Source organism: Corythoichthys intestinalis, chromosome 13, assembly GCF_030265065.1.
Source record: "Corythoichthys intestinalis isolate RoL2023-P3 chromosome 13, ASM3026506v1, whole genome shotgun sequence".
In the NCBI taxonomy this organism is placed as follows: domain Eukaryota; kingdom Metazoa; phylum Chordata; class Actinopteri; order Syngnathiformes; family Syngnathidae; genus Corythoichthys; species Corythoichthys intestinalis.
Genome location: NC_080407.1, coordinates 45,478,931 through 45,501,340, shown reverse-complemented (window position 1 = coordinate 45,501,340; position 22,410 = coordinate 45,478,931). Strand labels below are relative to the sequence as shown.

The 22,410-nt window shown below is 43.5% G+C and overlaps 1 protein-coding gene across 1 annotated transcript in view; it reads right to left on the bottom strand.

Moving 5' to 3' along the window:
* svep1 (sushi, von Willebrand factor type A, EGF and pentraxin domain containing 1) overlaps window positions 1-22,410 on the bottom strand; it is a 151,773-nt gene that overhangs the window by 69,540 nt on the left and 59,823 nt on the right. The window contains exons 4-7 of the mRNA XM_057853998.1: window positions 15,865-16,120; window positions 12,228-12,404; window positions 852-1,010; window positions 594-773 (exon numbers count right to left, since the gene is read on the bottom strand). Of these exons, the coding sequence (XP_057709981.1) occupies window positions 594-773; window positions 852-1,010; window positions 12,228-12,404; window positions 15,865-16,120 (772 nt within the window). The remainder of the gene's footprint in view (window positions 1-593; window positions 774-851; window positions 1,011-12,227; window positions 12,405-15,864; window positions 16,121-22,410) is intronic.

Below are 22,410 nucleotides of genomic sequence, written 5' to 3'. Positions count from 1 at the left end.
AATTCATTTTCTCCACAAAATAACTCAAAATATAGCCATTAATATCCAAACATCTGGCAACAAAAGTGAGTACACCCCATAGAAACTACGTATATCCCTAAAGGTCCAAATTGAGTACTGCTTGTCATTTTCCCTTCAAAATGTCATGTTACTCAAAACAGGAGTGCTGTCAGCATTGCTGCAGAGATTGAAGAGGTGGGGGGCTCAGCCTGTTAGTGCTCAGACCATACCCCGCACTCTACATCAAATTGGTGTGCATGGCTATCACCCCAGGAGGAAGCCTCTTCTGAAGACGGCACACAAGAAAGCCCGCCCGTCTCATCAGACCATAGGACATGGTTCCAGTAATCTATGTGCGTTGTTGACATTTCTTCAGCAAACTGTTTGCGAGCTTTGAGGGAAAATGACAAGCAGTACTCAGTTTGGACATTTAGGGATGTACGTAGTTTCTATGCGATGTACTCACTTTTGTTGCCAGGGGTTTCGATATTAATGGCTATATTTTGAGTTATTTTGAGGGGAAAATAACGAACATTCATTCCCCAAGTCCAAATGGATAGGACATCTCGCGCCAAAAGGGAATTTTCACTTACGTTTACAGGAAGCCGGCGAGCCTGACCAGGTACCGTCGGCCTGACACAGCCGAATGCCCGTCCCGTGGAGGTCGAACCCCGGCTGGCATTTGACACCGCAGGCCGCATCGTAGTGGTTGTTGCATACGTTCTGAATGAAGAAGCCGTTTTGCGGAGAGGACAGCGGAGGGCAGTGAACCACTGGGGTGCAATCGTTCAAAAAGAATGATTAGGATTAGGACGATATAACTTGACCGCGAAACCGATCCTTGCAATTACCCTGGCAGGTCGAGCCCACTTGCTGGTAGCCCGGTTTGCAGACGCAGTCGCCGAGTGAGGTGCTACCAGGCCTGGAGGTGTGCTGTTGGTCAGGGCATGCTAGACACGTGCTGGACCCGCCGGGGGTTGCCTCTGGTTTGTACGTACCGGCCGGGCAAGCTGAAAAAAACAAAAACAAAGATAGACTAATGCATGGGTGTAAAAGTCATTTTTGATGCTGGCCACGTGTAGCTATAGTTAGATAGTCAAATTAATTTTTTGGGGAATGGTTTTTCTTCCCCATTCAACTGGGGCCCATGTAAGTCAATGCCGCTGACAGCCATGTACATCCAAATTTCCCATTCATTTTTAATGGCAGAAAAACCTTGAAGTGGTTGTATTTTTTCACCTAAAACTTACCATGACCAACCATTACCTTTAAAATATCAAAATTGCCGGAATTTTCGCACGATGCAAAGAAGTTTGACCCCCCCCCCCCCAAAATTTTCATTCCCCCTTAAACTGAGGGTCTAAAAAAAAAATCCAAAATGTATCTAGTCCTACAATTTTTGACCAAATCCCATAATTTACACATAAAAATTCCAGGACGGTAAGGGGCATAAAAGTTGTAAACAGAATTTGCCAAAAACCTACGGCTCTCCAAAAAAGTTGCCAAAAACTGTCCCATTCATTTCAATGCGATGCCATTGACAGCCATGTACGTCCAAATTTCTCATTCATTTTCAATGGAAGGAAAACATGGGTTTATATGATTTTTGACCATTTATTAGAACAGCCCGTTGACATTCAACTGGCGCCCATGTAAGTCGATTCCATTGACAGCCATGCACGTCCATGCCATTGTCGGCCATGTACGTCCAAATTTTCCACTCATTTTTAATACCAGGAAAACATAGGTCCTTGTGATTTTTGACTATTTACCATAACAGCCCATTGACATTTAAATGGCGCCCAAGTAAGTCGATGCCCTGACAGCCATGCACGTCCATGCCATTGACGGCCATGTACATCAAAATTTCCCATTCATTTTCAGTCGAAGGAAAGCATAGGTCCTTTTGATTTTTCGACCATTTACCATAAAAGCCCATTGACATTTAACTGGCAGCCAAGTAAGCCGATGCCCTGACAGCCATGCACGTCCATGCCATTGACGGCCATGTACGTCGAAATTTCCCATTCATTTTCAATGGAAGGAAAACATAGGGTTTGTGAATTTTGACCATTTATTATATCAGCCCATTGATATTCAACTGCCGCCCAAGTAAGTCAATCCCATTGACAGCCATGCACTTCCATGCCATTGACGGCCATGTACGTCCAAATTTCCCATTCATTTTCAATGGAAGGAAAACATAGGTTTATATGATTTTTGATCATTTACCGTTACAGCCCATTGACATTCAAATGGCGTCCAAGGAAGCAAATGCCATTGACAGCCACGCACATACGTGCCATTGACGGCCATGTATGTCCAAATTTCCCCTTCATTTTCAATGACAGAAAAACCTGCGTGGTTGTGATTTTTGACCAAAAACTTACCATTAAAGCCAATTGTCATTCAATTGGCGCCCAAGTAAGTCGATGCCATTGACAGCCATGCAATAGGACGTGTACCCAAATCAACAGAAAGTGACCTGATATCAACTGGACGTGTCCCCGAAATGTCCCGAAATCAACAAGAAGTGACCTGATAGATCTACATCTACCACAGCAAAGTTCCAGTGTATGACAATGACATGACAGTCTTATGACGCCACTGCCAAATAAAGTGTTCTCAAATACCATAACTCGCAACTGGAACAGTAACTGAAGAAATAATTACCACAGAACTTCAATTTTTATTGTTATTTACATCTGTAACGCTGCAATGCATGCTCGGAGGCATGTTGGACGACAATGTTAGAATGTTACTGGTTAATATCTTTTGGTGAAAATTACAGTATATTATTGCCATTAATTTAAAAATCTATAACATTTCGTACATGTTGTGACCTACGGTGGGCACCACGTTTTACGCGCGCAATGCATGCTGGGGGTGATGACGCGGCTAGGCTGGACTGGGAAAATAATTGTGCTAGCTAGCAAGTGAAGCTTTTATGACGACTGGCATGATTTTGTCACATTCTGCTGCTGGTCAGATTGTTTTGTTACTGTGTGATGAGTTCCTAACGTTGTACCCGCAGTGTCTTTAAACCGATCCTAGGCGGCTTGCCGAGATATTGACTTGCTGCCATTTGACAGTTCGTATACTTTGTTGCTAGTTGCATCATTGCCTTGATATTTTCGTTTGGTTAACAACAATGGCGACTTACTAGTTAAACTTTTTTTTTTTTTTTTTTTTTTTAAAACCTGTCCTGTTCAGCTGAGAATGGAAGTCTAAGTGCCCGGATAGTCTGAACAGTTTTAATGTTTCACATTGAGAGTCTGACATACTCCCTTTGTGATCATTCAACATACCTCATTTATTATGACAAAACAGCGAACAGGAAGAGGTTATAGGGGAACAGAAGAAACACAAGAGAAGAAAGAGAAGAAACAAACAACAACAAGAAATACATTGAACGCCTAACTACACTAACTACTAATATGTTGGTGCTATCGTTAGCTAAATGTATTTCCGGTTGATACCTTGTGGGGGGCCTGATGACCAGGGAAAGAGGGGGAAGAAGGTTGGGGAGTCTATAAGCTAAGTGATAGAAAGGGGTAAAGTGTACACAAATCATCTCTGTGATCTAGAACCCAGTAATCGTGTGAATCCCTTGTGAGTGTAAGCCCGTTGGCGACCGACCATACGCCGCCCCATCGCCAATCCCGGCACCGGGACCCCCCGCCCAAGCGCGCCCAATAACATCAAGCCGCACGCGAGCCCTGCCGGGCACGCAGCAGCCACGCAGATGAGCGGAGACACCACGCGGGCGCCGACACAGGGCCACGGCCCCCACCCAGCCAGCCGGGGAAGGGATGCAGCCCATCCCTTCTCCCGCAGCCCAGCAAAGGAGCCCTCGTCCCCCCCCCCGGAATCCAGCGTGGTCCCCCGGGCCACCCGCGCGCCCATCTACCGGCCCTCGGGGATGGCAAGAGGGGACGCACCACCAACCCCACGCCAGTCCCCAACCCCGTCCGCCCACCCAGGCCACGAGCTGCCACGGCAGCCCCCCAGCCGACACGGCACGCCACGGTGCCCCCAGCGGCCCACAAAGCCCAGGGCAGGGCAGGGTCCCCCGCCGTAGCAGGCAACATCCAGCCGATACACCGCCATCCAGCCAGCAATCCGCGACGGAGCAGAGGGCGGGAGAAGCTCCAGGGCCCCGATCAACCTCCGCCCCAGACCATCTACGGCGCCCGAGCACCCACCCCGCATCCTGAGCAGGCACTACGCCAAACGCTGGAGACCAGGGGATGTCCACCTCACCAGCAAGGAACAGCAAGCCCCACCTAGGGCCCCGCAGGCCCCACGAGGCCCCGCCGACGACCCACGGCCCAGGGAGGCGGACAGGGCCGGAGACAGACGAAGGTGACGGAGGCGCAAACCCCCCCAGCCTACCCCCGGGCCAGGAGGGATGCGCGGATGACACCTGGGGGCACCTCCCCGGTATCCGGTACAAGGAGATGCGACTCTGGCCGGGCCGTCCCGGGAGGGAACTCTGGCCACCGCACACACCAACCAGACCCCCGGCCCACTCCACCCCACCCTGGCCGGCCGGGGAAGGGCCGCGACTTACTAGTTAAACTAATTCGTCAAATTTTATAAAAAACATTAAGAGGACCATCAAATTATTATAAATGAGACTAACATTTATCTTTTAAGAACTTCAAGTCTTTCTGTCCGCGGTTCCCTTTAAGGGATGATTTGTGGACGACAGATTTGACACCCCTGATCTAAAAACGAGATTCAATCTTTTGCTGCTTGGCGATCCGTTGACGCCCGACTTCTTCTTTGGTGTCAACTCATTTCAAAAGGAAGGTCATTCTTTGGTCGTTCATCACTTCCTGCTCATCCCTCCCTTCTTGGCCCCGTTCCTGGCGGAACGAGCCAGAAAGTCTGCTCTTCCGACTTCCTGTTCAATTTCAGGCATGGCTGAGATTCACGCAAGGCTTTTTTTGTCTTGCCTTCCACAAAACAAGCTTGTCTACTGAGAATTTCAAATGTGTTGGAAGGGAAACACTTGATGTCTTATTGCGTACAAATCCCACCCAATATCCCCCGTGGAGTTTTTCCCATCTCTTGAGCATGTTTAAATATGTGCGTGGGAGTTACATTTTTATTCTGAAAGAGCTCTTCAGGCTTCAACGGGACAAATCACACGAGAACGTTTCGATAAAAAAAGACCGGGACGGACAAGAAAGGTTTACCCTTGGGGGACCGCAGTGACCGATGTAGAGAGGTCGGTTTCATCTCTCAAGGTCATATTCGGCGGTCCCGCAAAATCCACGAAAACACGCACTCCGATCCGCACGGCGCAATTACAAAGGCCGCTCCCGGCCTCTTATCTTCGGCACAAATTATTTAATTGCAAGGCAGCAAATCTCGCAATTTCACGTTGCCGACAGAAATATGTCTGCACATCTGGTCCGAGTCATCATCTGGTTTATTTTATTCTGTGACCGGAGCCGGCCGATTCCAGATGGGTGATCCAAATCCCGGAGCGTATGCTGCTAATGTGAGATCTTCCCTGTTGATTTTGAGTCACTTTCTGATCATTTTGGGTCATTCCTGGGTCTTTTCTTGTCCATGCTGGATCATTTCCTTTAGATTTGAGGACATTTCCAGTTCACTTCTTGTTCACCGGGAACTTCCTGTTGATTTTGGGGCATTTCTGGATCTTTTTCTGTTGATTTTGGGTCACTTCGGGCACTCACGGGTCACTCGCCCTTAATTTTGGATCACTTTCTAATGTACATGTTTTTACCTATGGAGGGCGCCATGTTTTACGCGCGCAATGCACTGACGCGATTGGCCTGGACTGGGATAATAGCTGTGCTAGCTAGCAAGCGAAGCTAGCATGACGACTGGCATGATTTTGTCATATTCTGCTGCTATTCATATTGTTTTGTTACAGAAATGTAGGATGAGTTCCCAATGTCGTACCTTCATCCAATAATGTCTTTCAACCGATCCTAGGCGGCTTGCCAAGATATTAACTTACTGCTATTTAACAGTTTGTATAGCCTTTCGTTGTAGTAACATAGTTCTGTGGTCTACGCGGTCGTCTGTTGCGGGAAACGCGGGTTCGAATCCCATTTATCAATAAGTGCTGTCCTACTCATGACCGTTCAAATTGAAAGGGCAGAACGGACGACATGTTTGTTTAGCTAACGAGTGACATTGAGGAAGTACGGCAGCACTGCCCAATGACGCCACCGCCTAGAGTGCATTGCGTCGTCAACAACAATGGCGACCTACTAGTTGACTTAATTTTTCAAATTTTTAAAAAAAACGAAATTATTAAGAAGGGTTTGAAAATCAAATTATTATAATTCATACTAACATTTATCTTTTAAGAACTACAAGTCTTTCTGTCCGTGGTTCCCTTTGAAAAAAAAAAAAAATTGCCAAATTTTCGCACTATAAGGCGCACCTGACTATTAGCCGCCACCCACCAAATTTGACATAAGAACGGCATTTGTTCATAAATAAGCCACACTGGACTACAAGCCGCAGCTTGCCTCACTGTATTATTGGATATTTTCCCCTAAAAGATATTAACCTGAAACACTTTATCTAGCAGCGACATCATAAGACTGTGATAAGACCAAATGAACCACTATGAAGCTTCATTGATTCAAGAAGCTTCATTTGGCTATCACTGCTCCCAATGTGGGAGACATTCAACCTCTGCTGCCACCTGCTGTCAACACTGTTGTCCTCCAACATGCCTCCTAGCATGCATTGCAGGGTTACATATGTAAACAATCAACATTCATGTTCTGTGTTAATTATTTCTTCAGTTACTGTTCCAGTTGTCTCATGAGTTGCTAGTTATGGTATTTAGTAACACTTTATTTGACAGTAGCGCCATTAGACTGTCGAAAAACCAAATGAACCACCATGATTCATTGCTTCAAGAAGTGTAATTTGGCCATCACTGCTCCCTTGGGGGAGACAGTCAACCTCTGCTGCTCACAATGTTGTTGTCCAACATGCCTCCTAGAATGCATTGCAGCGCTACAGATGTAAATAACAATCAAAATTCATGTTTTGTGCTAATTATTTCTTCAGTTACTGTTCTAGTTGTTTCATTAATTGCTATTTATGTTATTTGCAGACACTTTATTTGACAATAGCGCCATAAGACTGTCATAAGACCATCATAATTATGAAATGACACTGCCATGAACATTCATGAATGCTTATGACAGATGTCATTTTGTGTCATCATGCCAATTATCTCACTTTTTAATGGACGTAAAAGATCCAAGATGGACATAAATGGAGTTAGTGACAGAATTTACCGGATGACACTGATCTAGAATCCATTAATCGTGTAAATCCCTTGTGAGTGTAAGCCCGTTGGCAACCGAACCTAGCTGCACTTAGCTGCACTATTAACGTCATTTTCGTACTATAAGGTGCACCTGACTGTATTCCACCACCAACCAAATATGACACGAAAACGGCATTTGTTCATAGATAAGCCGCAGCTGTCATGGGATATTTACGCCAAACGATTTTATACGGTAACACTTTAGTTGACAGCGCCTTAGTAAGACTGTCCCAAGACCAAATGAACCACCATGAACCACCATTGCTTCAAGAAGCTTCATTTGGCCATCACTGCTCCCTTGGGAGAGACAGTCAACCTCTGCTGCTCACAATGTTGTCGTTCAACATGCCTCCTAGCATGCATTGCAGCGATACAGATGTAAATAACAGCCATTCATTGCTTCAAGAAATTTCATTTGGTCATCACTGCTGCCTTGGGGGAGACTGTCAACTTCTGCTGCCACCTACTGTCAACACTGTTGTCGTCCAACATGCCTCCTAGCATGCATTGCAGCGCTCCAGATGTAAATAACAATCAAAATTCATGTTCTGTGCTAATTAGGTCTTCAGTTAATGTTCCAGTTGTCTCATTAGTTGCGTGTTATGGTATTTGGTAAGACTTTAATTGACAGTAGCGCCATAAGACTGTCATAAGACCAAATGAACCACCATGAACCTTTGAACCAATTGGCTGCAAAGCTTCGTTGCTACAAGAAGCTTCATTTGGCCATCTCTGCTCCCTTGGGGGAAGACAGTCAACCTCTGCTGCCACCAGCTGTCAACACTGTTGTCGTCCAACATGCCTCCTACCATACATTGCAGCGCTACAGATGTAAATAACAATCAAAATGTTCTGTGCTAATTATTTCTTCATTTACTGTTCTAGTTGTTTCAATAATTGCTCGTTACGTTATTTGGTAACATTTTATTTGATAGTGGCACCATAAGATTGTCATAAGACCATCATAATGATAAAATGACACTGCCATGAGCATTAATAGATGCTTATGACAGATGTCATTTTGCGTCATCCGTCAGATAATCTCACTTTTAAATGGATGTAACAACTGGATCCCGTCTACAGCCGCCCAGGATCCAGCCCCCATTGCGTCGTTACCTAGCGCAGACTCCCAAGGACAAAAAGCAGATCCCTCAGGCTTATTACAGACTACAGGAAAGACCGGTCTTCGGGGAGAGCGAGGCCGACCGCTAAACAACTGTACAAACACGGGCAGCTCTCCAGTCTGGTCGGCCTGATTATAGACGGGCAGCAATATGCTGGGAAACAAGTGACAGTGAAAAAGCAGCTCGATAAACGCCACCAATCTCCCGAGAGTGTTTGCGCAGCGTTGAATTCCCGATTTGTGCCCGCCGCACCTGGTGACACGTTTAAAACCTGCTGGCTCTTTCACGCCTGCTTGTTTTTTGTGCTTCATTTTTATTACCCTGACCCAGAAACGAGACGAAACAGCAGCAGTAGTCATCCGTTCAAGCCTCGTTTCACTCTTTCAGTGCCTTTGAGGAACTGATTTAAGTCTTGGGTAAATAACTAACTTTGCTCGAGCTAGCTTTAGCGAGCTGTGTGCGGCTGTGGCTTCAGGTAGGTTCAATGTACAGACGCTGGAAAGCTTGCCCTCTTCCAAAAACATACAAGAACATCAACCCTGTCTGTGGGTCTGCTATTATTATTATTGACTTGAGCAATTTAGCTGGAAACCCTACCCAAATCCCTTCTGTGTACAACACTATTGTTTATGGACACATCCCAGCCAAGAAAAACAGTCTCTCCCAGCAGATAAAGACCCTCTTGCCTCATTGTCTGCTATTAACCCCGCGAGTTCTACTACTAAATCTACTAAGGATAAACTGAAAATGTCCAAAATCAGGTCTCGCCCTGAACTACGCGAAGTACACGACTGCCAGCAGACGGATGAAAGTGCCCTTCTATTTTCAGTCATTTACAGTCAGAAGCCGTAATAAGTCATGTCTACCTAAGGGGTGGACCTGTTACATAAACAGTAAGGAGTCTCTGTTAGCGCTGGCCTGTGTAAACCTTCAATTCCCCCCACAGCATCAAGAAGTATAAACCGTCTGGACAGCGTGCCTGTCTCCTAACTGCTTCCAAGCGTATCGGGAGCCAAAATGAAAGGTTAGCACATCATGGCAGTCTAGAACTGCTGATGATGTCTCGCCAGAGTCCCATATATCCATGAACTACCGCTTAATCTGGGGTCGGGTCGCGGAGGCAGCGGCTTTAGCAGGGAAGCCAAGACTTCCCTCTCCCGACAACCAACTCCTACGGCAGGATACCAAGGCGTTCCCAGGCCGGCCGAGCGACACCTATCCGCAACCTCAGTCAGTCACACTCCAAACTCCATTATGGCCAAAACCAAAGAGCTGCCGAAGAACACCAGAGACAAAATTGTCGACCTGCGCCAGGCTGGGAAGACTGAATCTGCAATAGGTAAAACGCTTGGTGTAAAGAAATCAACTGTGGGCGCAATTATGAGAAAATGGAAGACATATAAGACCACTGATAATCTCCCTCGATCTGGGGCTCCATGCAAGATCTCACCCCGTGGCGTCAAAATGATAACAAGAACGGTGAGCAAAAATCCTAGAACCACACGGGGGGACCAAGTGAATGACCTACAGAGAGCTGGGACCACAGTAACAAAGGCTACTATCAGTAACACAATGCACCACCAGGACTCAAATCCTGCTCTGGCAGACATGTCCCCCTGCTGAAGCCAGTACACGTCCAGGCCCGTCTGCGGTTCGCTAGAGAGCATTTGGATGATCCAGAAGAGGACTGGGAGAATGTGTTATGGTCAGATGAAGCCAAAATAGAACTTTTTGATAGAAACACAGGTTCTCGTGTTTGGAGGACAAAGAATACTGAATTGCATCCAAAGAATACCATATCCACTGTGAAGCATGGGGGTGGAAACATCATGCTTTATGGTTATTTTTCTGCAAAGGGGCCAGGACGACTGATCTGTGTAAAGGAAAGAATGAATGGGGCCATGAATTGAGAGATTTTGAGTGAAAATCTCCTTCCATCAGCAAGGGCATTGAAGATGAGACGTGGCTGGGTCTTTCAGCATGACAATGATCCCGAACACAAAGCCAGGGCAACAAAGGAGTGGCTTCAAGGAAAGATTTTTGTTATGCAGGTTAGGCAATTTCAGCAATGCAACAATTGGCTAACCTACACAGCAAAAGTCCACTAGTTTAAATGCTGCACAAGAAACTATCTGGTAAACATTAGCATTGTATAGCATTGAAGCTAGTGGACTTTTTCTATGCAAGTTAGCCAATTGTTGTGAACATTCGCATTATATAGCATTTAAGCTAGCAGATTTTTGCTATGCAGGTTAGCCAATTTCAACAATGCAACAATTGGCTAACCTACACAGCAAAAGTCCACTAGCTTAAATGCTGCACAAGAAACTATCTGGTAAACATTAGCATTATATAGCATTGAAGCTAGTGGACTTTTTCTAAGCAAGTTAGGCAATTGTTGTCAACATTAGCATTATATAGCATTTAAGCTAGCAGATTTTTGTTATGCAGGTTAGCCAATTTCAACGATGAAACAATTGGCTAACCTAAATAGCAAAAGTCCGCTAGCTTAAATGCTGCACCAGAAACTATCTGGTAAACATTAGCATTATATAGCATTGAAGCTAGTGGACTTTTTCTAAGCAAGTTAGGCAATTGTTGTCAACATTAGCATTATATAGCATTTAAGCTAGCAGATTTTTGTTATGCAGGTTAGCCAATTTCAACGATGAAACAATTGGCTAACCTAAATAGCAAAAGTCCGCTAGCTTAAATGCTGCACCAGAAACTATCTGGTAAACATTAGCATTATATAGCATTGAAGCTAGCGGACTTTTTCTATGCAAATTAGCCAATTGTTGTCAACATTAGCATTGTATAGCATTTAAGCTAGCAGATTTTTGTTATGCAGGTTAGCCAATTTCAACGATGCAACAATTGGCTAACCTAAATAGCAAAAGTCCACTAGCTTAAATGCTGCACCAGAAACTATCTAGTAAATATTAGCATTGTATAGCATTTAAGCGAGCAGACTATTGCAATGCAAGTTAGCCAATTGTTAAAAACATTAGCAGGTTAGCAAATTTCAACAATGCAACAATTGGCTAACCTACATAGCAAAAGTCTGCTCACTTAAATGCTGCACCAGAACCTATCTGGTACACATTAGCATTATACAGCATTGAAGCTAGTGGACTTTTTCTATGCAAGTTAGCCAATTGTTGTCAACATTAGCATTATATAGCATTTAAGCGAGGGGACTGTTGCTTTGCAAGTTAGCTAATTGTTGTATAGAATAGCATTATATAGCATTTAAGCTAATGGAATTTTGCAGTGCAGGCTAGTTAATTGCTGCATTGTTGCATTGTTAACCAATTGAATTGTTAGCAGCATTGCTGTATTGTTAGCCAATAGTCAAGAGTCAAGAATCGGCACTGGACAAGGTGATAATGCTGGAACTTGTTTCGTGCTGTTCCAGTGAGATTTACAAAGATGACTGCCTGAAGAAAACATGAAAAATGTCAGGCAAAGGCACTGGTGAGATGGCAGTGGTTAAATCTTCAATAAATGCTCAAGTTTACATTGAAATTTTAGACAGCTTTCTTATCCCTTCAATTGAAAATATGTTTGTCATTTTCCAAGATGACAATGCATTCAACTGCTGAAGCATTCCTTGGAGAAAGACTCATTCAGTCAATGTCATGGCCTGCAAATAGCCCAGATCTCAACCCTATTGAAAATCTGTAGTGGAAATTGGAAAAAAATCGACCTCTCCAGGGAGGCATTCGTACTAGATACCCCGCCACAGAATAAACTGAGGTACCTACCGGCACATTCGTGCTGCAGCCCCTTCCCGTAGTAGCCCTTCTCGCAGATGCAATCGTAGCGTCCGGTGTGCGTGCCGCACTTGCAGCTAGCCATCACGTCGCAGCAGTCCCGCCCGGCTTCGCACAAGGACGAGCATCGGGAAAGATCTTCATGGATGTAGCTGCCCGTAGGGAGATCTAGGGAAAGAGCCGCATCAAATGCAGTTGAAATATCGATTAGAGTCAGGGGCGGAGCTTAGAGGGGTGCGGTGGCACCTGATTTGCGGGGGTAAAGAGGGCGTACTTGGACAAGTTGAGGGTCAAACAGAACGGTAATATGATGCGCGGAGCTGTAATATAGTGTTTAATATAGTGTTTAACTGTTAAAATATACACATACGACCCCGCCGCCCTGTGGCTTCTAGGGAACCTGGTTTGCAAATGTAAAGGGGCGTGGTTTGGCAAGGGGTGGGTCAAACATAAAGGTAAAATGGAGCTGGAATACAGGGTTTCATTGTTAAAATACCTTTAATTACCTTCCACTTCATTGGTTGACTGGAGGGGCATGCAGAAAATTTTCCACTAGGACCCTCACCTGTCGAATTTTCACCCCTGCCACTGATTATAACTGTTCGATAAGGACTTTAGAACCAATAATATATAACCCAATGTTGTCCAACTCCATAAATCCGACACCAATATCAAACCGATACCGATATATGCGGTTGTGGACTTAACATATTATAGCGATAGCCTACAGGGTGCCTTAATCATGATAAATGTAACAACTTCGATGTTTTCCAAATACACTTATTGTGAAAAATAATAAAATAACTTTAACTCGAGTTATGGAAAAAGTGCTAATATTGCACCACTATATTTATTATTCAACTCAAAATCCGTTTTTTCTGGCAAGTGAAAAATGTCAATATAGGCAGGCAAGTTTAAAACTGACAATGTCAACACAAGATGCATTTTGCTGAGCTTTTGCATAGATTTTTAATCAGAAAATAGAAACTGAAATTTCTAGAGAAATTACTATAGGGTGGTACAGTAGTACATACAGATCTATCAGTTCAATTCCTATTGATTTGGGGACAATTCGAGGACAGTCCTGTTGCATGGCTGTCAATGGCATGGACTTACATGGGTGCCAGTTGAATGTCACTGGGTTGTAATGGTAAGTTTTTGGTCAAAAATCACAACCGCTCAGGTTTTTCTGCCATTGAAAATGAATGGGAAATTTGGACGTTCATGGCCGTCAATGGCATGGACGTGCATGGCTGTAAATGGCATCAACTTACTTGGGCACTAGTTAAATGTCAATGGGTTGTTATGGTAAATGGTCAAAAATCACAAGGACCTGTTTACTTTCTATTGAAAATGAATGGGAAATTTGGACGTACATGGCCGTCAATGGCATGGACGTGCATGGCTGTCAATGGGATCGACTTACTTGGGCGCCAGTTGAATGTCAATGGGCTGTAATGGTAAGTTTTTGGTCAAAAATCAGAACCGCACAGGTTTTTCTGCCATTGAAAATGAATGGGAAAAAATTTGGAAGTTCATGGCCGTCAATGGCATGGACGTGCTTTGCTGTCAATGGGATCGACTTACTCGGGCACCAGTTGATGAATATCAATGGGCTGTTGTAATAAATGGTCAAAAATCACAAAAACCTGTTTTCCTTCTATTGAAAATGAATGGGAAATTTGGACGTACATGGCCGTCAATGGCATGGACGTGCATGGCTGTCAATGGAATCGACTTACTTGGGCGCCAGTTGAATGTCAACGGGTTGTTCTGATAAATGGTCAAAAATCACAAAAACCTATGTTTTCCTTCCATTGAAAATGAATGGGAAATTTGGACGTATATGGCCGTCAATGGCATGGACATGCATTGCTGTCAGGGCATCGGCTTACTTGGGTGCCAGTTAAATGTCAATGGGCTGTTATGGTAAATGGTCAAAAATCACAAGGACCTATGTTTTCGTTCTACTAAAAATGAATGGGAAATTTGGACGTACATGGCTGTCAATGGCATGGATGTGCATGGCTGTCAATGGCATCGACTTACTTGTGCGTCAGTTGAATATCGGTGGGCTGTTATGGTAATTGGTCAAAAAATCACAAGGACCTACTGTATGTTTTCCTTCTACTAAAAATGAATGGGAAATTTGGACGTACATGGCTGTCAATGGCATGGATGTGCATGGCTGTCAATGGCATCGACTTACTTGTGCGTCAGTTGAATATCGATGTGCTGTTATGGTAATTGGTCAAAAAAATCACAAGGACCTATGTTTTCCTTCGACTGAAAATGAATGGGAAAATTGGACGTAAATGGCCGTCAATGGCATGGACGTACATGGCTGTCAATGGCATGGACGTGCATGGCTGTCAATGGCATCGACTTACTTCTGCGTCACTTGAATATCAATGGGCTGTTATGGTAAATGGTCAAAAAAACACAAGGACCTATGTTTTCCTTCTACTAAAAATGAATGGGAAATTTGGACGTAAATGGCCGTCAATGGCATGGACGTGCATGGCTGTCAATGGCATCGACTTACTTGGGCGCCAGTTGAATGTCAATGGGCTGTTCTAATAAATGGTAAAAAATCACAAAAACCTGTTTTCCTTCCAATGAAAATGAAAGGGAAATTTGGACGTAAATGGCCGTCAATGGCATCCCATTAGAAATGAATAGGACAGTTTTTGGCAACTTTTGAGGGAGCCATAGGTTTTTGGCAAATTCTGGATACAACTTTTATGCCCGTTACCGTCCTGGAATTTTTTCTGTGTAAATTATGTGATTTGGTCATAAATTGTAGGACTAGATACATTTTGGAAAAAAAAAGTAAAAATAAAAAAACCTCGTTTAGGGGCGAACAAAAATTTTTTGGGGGGGGTCATTCGAAAAATTCCCTGCATCGTGTCAAGATTCCGGTCATTTTGATATGCAATTGTTACCTGAGGTCCATCCAATTATGTGTTTTATTACTTTTTTTAGTGACTATTTCTTTCTGGTAACGCAGTATTTATATGTGGTGAGTTTATAATTCCTTATTTGGCTTTTATTTGGATATGCGATTGTTGGTCAAACAGTTTTATTATCTGAGGCCCATCTAATTACGTGTTTTATTACTTTTCTTAGTGACTATTTCTTTCTGGTAACGCAGTAGTTATATGTGGTGAGTTTATAATTCCTTATTTGTCTTTTTTTTTTTATATGCGATTGTCGGTCAAACAGTTTTATTATCTGAGGCCCATCTAATTATGTGCTTTATTACTTTTCTTAGTGACTATTTCTTTCTGGTAACGCAGTAGTTATATGTGGTGAGTTTATAATTCCTTATTTGTCTTTTTTTTTTATATGCGATTGTCGGTCAAACAGTTTTATTATCTGAGGCCCATCTAATTATGTGTTTTAATACTTTTCTTAGTGACTATTTCTTTCTGGTAACGCAGTAGTTATATGTGGTGAGTTTATAATTCCTTATTTGTCATTTTATTTGTGTACCTTGAGTGATTAGGGTCTTTCCCTCAATTGACAAATACCAAACATTGTAGTTTGGAGACATCTAGAGGTCATTCTAAGCATAGCTACTGTGCTAAGCTATGCTAAAAGTCTGGAAAACTGTCCCATTGCTCACCTTCGTGCAGCGCTCGGCGAGCCAGAGCTTCGAACTCGGCAAAGTTGTGCAGCAGGTAGCAATGCTGGTCCTTGGGGTGCGAGGCCATGTCGTGCAGCTCTCGAATGTTTCCCTGCCAGATGCCCAGCGTGAAAATTTCCACGCCGCGCTCCCTCAGCGCCGCCGCCACGGGCCGAGGATCCCCGCCGTTGGAGTAGCCGTCGGTAATCAGGAAGATCACCTTGCTAGCATTCGCGCGGGAATGACGCAGGATTTGCTGTTGGAAGGAAATAAAATACATGCTAGTCCACCTTTGAAACGACAGTAAAAGTGAACGGGCAGTTTTTTTTGTCTGGCCGGCGACCCTAATGAGGACAAAAGGGGCGGGTAGCGCCTACGCAAACTGCAGGTTTTATAATCACACGGCCCCGGCTTTTGCGATACGGGCAGCGCTGGAAGAACGTCACACATGACCACTAAAAGCAACCCTGGATTGATGGTTTCTTCAATTTCTGACCTCAGAGGGAGCGAGGGGTGAGAGAAAATGAAGGAACGGCCTAAAACTGCCACGATTTCTCCGACAGGCAAGCCAGCTGCTCGCCAGTGGTCGAAAGCCGCCCAAAAAACACCGGATCCGGTTCCCGAACTAACTTTAGCCCCGCGTTTACGATCCGCCACATACAATTAGAAGGGACTCGGCGGAGCGTTTATTTTCAGGGGTCCGAGAAACCCGAGAAAACCCGAGAAACTTCTGCTCTTTCAGTGCCGCTGACATTGATAGACGTCCAATGATCAGCTCTTTAAATACGAATTCCTCCTGCTTGACTGGCAGTCATCAGGAATTCCGGGCATAGCTCAAGTATCTGCCTTTAAAGCTTCCAGACTTCTCATCTCCACACCTTGTATTTATCAGCGTCTATTTCAAGCCCGGGTGGCTGGTGATTGTGCAAAAGTGGGCTAGGTGCAACAGCTCGGCTAAGTGTTGTCTGAAACGTGTCGCTAGGAACGAGGCTATCATCGTCTCGTCAGAATTCACCAGATTGAAGCACGTGGACAGTCAAGCCTTCAGTAGAAGCATGTTTCAGCACCATTGATGGTATTGGACGTCCAATCCAATTGGACTGGGAGGAGCGAATGACACCACTGACGTCTTGCGCCGTCAATGGCAGCCAGTGAGTTAAATGACTGCCCTGTAAAGATGATAAATTGATAAAAATGTAGGATGAAGATTTAAAACTAGGGCTGTCAAACGATTAAAATTTTTAATCGAGTTAATTACTGCTTAAAAATTAATTAATCGTAATTAATCGCAATTAATCGCAATTCAAACCATCTATAAAATATGCCATATTTTTTCTGTAAATTATTGTTAAAATGGAAACAAGATGGATATATACATTCAACATACGGTACATAGGGACTGTATTTGTTTATTATAACAATAAATCAACAAGATGGTATTAACATTATTAACATTCTGTTAAAGCAATCCATGGATAGAAAGACTTGTAGTTCTTAAAAGATAAATGTTAGTACAAGTTATAGAAATTTTATATTAAAACCCCTCTTAATGTTTTCGTTTTAATAACATTTGTAAAAACTGCAATCAAAAAATACACGAGTAGCCCGCCATTGTTGATGTCAATAATTACTTACACAATGTTCATGGGTGCTGAAGCCTATAAAATCAGTCGCACCCAAGCGCCAGCAGAGGGCGGCAAAACTCCATAAAACACAATTAACATGTGGGCATTTCACTGTACTGTCATTTAAATCTGTCTGAGCGGGGCATGTGCGTTAATTGCGTCAAATATTTTAACGTGATTAATTAAAAAAATTAATTACCGCCTGTTAACGCGATAATTTTGACAGCCCTATGGTAAATGGTATTATACTTGTATAGCGCTTTTCCACCTTTTTTCAAGGCACTCAAAGCGCTTCACACTACATCGCCATCTACCTACTGGTGACGCAGCACCAGGAGCAATGTGGGGTTCAGTATCTTGCTCAAGGATACTTAGGCGAGTTCATCAGGGGAGAGAATCGAACCCACAACCTCTGGGTTGGGGTACAACTACTCTACCACTGAGCCACGCCATCCCATTATGGCTACCCTATTACCCTATTAAAAAACAGAAAACAAGAAATCGGCAATTTATGCGTTTTATTACTTTTTTTAGTGACTATTTCTTTCTGGTAATTCAGTAAATTCATTATTTTTCATTTTATTTGTGTACCATGAGCGATTAGGGTCTTATATACAGTATAAATTATTAAGATTAGCTTATTAAGATTAAAAGCAGAAAACCATAAATCAGCAATTTGGTGACTTTAATTATAAATTATTTAATATTTATTATATATTATTATATACTGTACACAAACAGTATATAGAAGTACAGTGGGGCAAATAAGTATTTAGTCAACCACCAATTGTGCAAGTTTTCCTACTTGAAAAGATTAGAGAGGCCTGTAATTGTCAACATGGGTAAACCTCAACCATGAGAGACAGAATGTGGGAAAAAAACTGAAAATCAAATTGTTTGATTTTTAAAGAATTTATTTCCAAATTAGAGTGGAAAATAAGTATTTGGTCACCTACAAACAAGCAAGATTTCTGGCTGTCAAAGAGGTCTAACTTCTTCTAACGAGGCTCCACTCGTTACCTGTTTTAACTTATTATCGGTATAAAAGACACCTGTCCACAACTTCAGTCAGTCACACTCCAATCTCCACTATGGCCAAGACCAAAGAGCTGTCGAAGGACACCAGAGACAAAATTGTAGACCTGCACCAGGCTGGGGAGACTGAATCTGCAATAGGTAAAACGCTTGGTGTAAAGAAATCAACTGTGGGAGCAATTATTAGAAAATGGAAGACATACAAGACCACCGATAATCTCCCTCGATCTGGGGCTCCATGCAAGATCTCACTCTGTGGTGTCAAAATGATAACAAGAACGGTGTGGGGGGACCTAGTGGAGGACCTAAAGAGAGCTAGGACCACAGTAACAAAGCCTACTATCAGTAACACAATGCGCCGCCAGGGACTCAAATCCTGCACTGCCAGACGTGTCCCCCTGCTGAAGCCAGTACACTTCCAGGCCCGTCTCCAGTTCGCTAGAGAGCATTTGGATGATCCAGAAGAGGACTGGGAGAATGTGTTATGGTCAGATGAAGCCAAAGTAGAACTTTTTGATAGAAACGCAGGTTCTCGTGTTTGGAGGAGAAATAATACTGAATTGCATCCGAAGAACACCATACCCACTGTGAAGCATGGGAGTGGAAACATCATGCTTTGGGGCTGTTTTTCTGCAAAGGGACCAGGACGACTGATTCGTGTAAAGGAAAGAATGAATGGGGCCATGTATGGGGCCTCAAATATTTTCAAGTGGAAGAACTTTTAACACAATTAGTGGTTGACTAAATACTTATTTGCCCCACTGTATATAGAAGATTTTTATATACTAATTCCCCATAACGTTAACTATTTGAACAATTTTGTTCCTGAACGTTTCCAAATTTTGAAAGAAAACCATTGAATTTTGCCATTGCGACTTCAAGTCTAGCCACGTCCTACCTGACCGTCCGTCAACGCACCGTAGGGAATTCAAAGCGCTTCGGGTCGATCCCAGGGAAAAGTAGTTTGACTTTTGCTCTGGAATCGAAGCAGGTTTCCAGGAAATATATGCATGGCGATGTAATGTCTGAAATGATGGAAACTATCCGCGCGGTCACGATTGAGGCGGCCTCGGGGTCCTTTCTTTGGAGACGCTCCGAGGCTGGAAAGTAAGCCCCGATTTCTGGAAAATATTCCGCATCCATTTCAGACAAGGCGGAACGGTGACTCCCGTCAAGTCACATTGACTTTCATTTTCAATGTTTGTTTTTGTGTCAAATACTTCAACGTAAGTGCACTTTTGCCACCTGCGCGGGCTGAAATATTATGAGCGGGGCTCCCATTTAACCTCGCAGACAGCGTTTGAAGAGGTTTGGAAAACAGAAAAACGGCGGAGACGTTGTGCCGACTCATTGGAATGAGAGTCACGTTATTTGTTTGGCCTGCTGTGGCTTGGCGAGGCCCGCGACGGCCATTTATATTTTTAGCGCCGGTTACTGAAGCCATTACATGACACAGACGCGCCGGGTGTCTGTTTTACGGCTTGTAACCGTGTTAACGTGTTGGCACTTGATTAAAGGATTAACAAAATTCAATAAATCAGGACAGAATAAAAAGTGTCTTTAAAATGTCCACGTCCATCAATCAATATTTATTTACAGATATATTTACGTATATTACATGGCCATCAATGGAATGGACGTGAAAGGCTGTCAATGGGATCGACTTATTTGGGTGTCAGTTAAATGTCACTGGGCTGTAATGGTAGGTTTTTGGCCAAAATCACCAACACACAGGTTTTTCTCCCATTGAAAATGAATTGGAAATTTGGACGTTCATGGCTGTCAATGGCTTCGGCTTAGTTGGGCACCAGCTGAATGTCAGTTGGCTGTAATAGTTAGTTTTTGGTCAAAAATCACCACCACACAGGTTTTCCTGCCATTAAAAATGAATGGGAAATTTGGACGTTCATGGCCGTCAATGGCATGGACGGACATTGCCGTCAATGGCATCGACTTACTTGGACGCCAGTTGAAGGTGAATGGGCTGTAATGGTAAGTTTTTGCTAAAAAATGACCACCACACAAGTTTTCCTGCCATCGAAAATGAATGGGAAATTTGGAAGTACATGGCCGTCAATAACATAGACTTACTTGGACGCCAGTTGAATGTCAATGGGCTGTAATGGTAAGTTTTTGGTAAAAAATCACCACCACACAAGTTTTCCTGCCATTGAAAATGAATGGGAAATTTGGACATATATGGCCGTCAATGGCATTGTCTTACTTAGACGCCTGTTGTAGGTGAATGGGCTGTAATGGTAAGTTTTTGGTCAAAAATCACCACCACACAAGTTTTCCTGCCATTGAAAATGAATGGGAAATTTGGACGTTCATGGCCGTCAATGGCATGGACGTGCATAGTTGTCAATGGCATCAACTTACTTGGACGCCAGTTGAAGGTGAATGGGCTGTAATGGTAAGTTTTTGCTCAAAAATGACCACCACACAAGTTTTCCTGCCATCGAAAATGAATGGGAAATTTGGAAGTACATTGCCGTCAGTGGCATGGACTTACTTAGACGCCTGTTGAAGGTGAATGGGCTGTAATGGTAAGTTTTTGGTCAAAAATCACCACCACACGGGTTTTTCTGCCATTGAAAATGAACGGGAAATTTGGACGTTCATGGCCGTAAATGGCATCAACTTACTTGGGCACCAGTTGAATGTCAATGGGCTTTAATGGTAAGTTTTTGGTCAAAAATCACCACCACACAGGTTTTTCTGCTATTGAAAATGAACGAGAAATTTGGACGTTCACGGCCGTCAATGGCATCGACTTACTTGGGGGCCAGTTGAATGTCACTGGGCTGTATTGGTAAGTTTTTGGTAAAAAATCACCACCACACAAGTTTTTCTGCCATTGAAAATGAATGGGAAATTTGGACGTTCATGGCCGTCAATGGCATCGACTTACTTGGGGGGCCACAAGAACCTATGTTTTCCTGCCATTGAAAATGAATGGGAAATTTGGACCTACATGGCTGTCAACGGCATCCCATTAGAAATGAATTGGCAAGTTTTTGCCAAATTGCCTAAAACTTTTATTCCCCCTACCGTCCTGGAATTTTTGTTGTGTAAATTTTGTGATTTTGGTTGGTTTTAGGCCAATATTAATGTTGCCTCAAAAGTGAATGTAGTAGCCTTCTCCTTTGTACAAGGGCTGGTCAAAGCTTAGCCAGCAGTTAGGCAAATTGACCATTAGATGTCTCCAAACTAAAATGCTTGGGAATGTGAGCAGACCATTTGCATTCAATGTGGGTTTTTTTTTTTAGGTTAACAGGAAATGCTTTATTTTGACAGTGGCGTCATAAGACCGTCATAATTATGACATGACACTATCATGGGCATGACTGAATGCTTATGACCGATGTCGTGAAGTGTCATCCGACAATTTAGACAGATGCCATTGATGGCCGTGTAAGTCAATTCTATTGATGCCAGTGTGCTTGGATTCCATTGACGCATATGGATGTCGATGCCATTGACGGTCATGGACGTCCAAATTTCCCTTTCATTTTCTATGGCATTTACTTTGTTTACTACCATTGATGGCCATGTTTGTCGTTTCTACTGATGCCAACGTACATGGATTCCATTGACGCAAATGTAAGTTGATGCCATTGACGGCCATGGACGTCCAAATTTCCTATTCATTTTCAATGGCAAAAAATAAATGTCCTCAATCAATAGGAAATGACCAGATATTTTAGGACGTGTCCCACAAAATGACCTAATATGACCAGGCCACACCCCCCCAACGTCCCCAAATGACCTGATATGGCTAGGCCACGCCCCCCAAATGTCCCCAAATGACCTGATATGACCAGGCCACGGCCCCCAAATGTCCCCAAAAGACATGATATGACCAGGTCAACTGATGCCAATG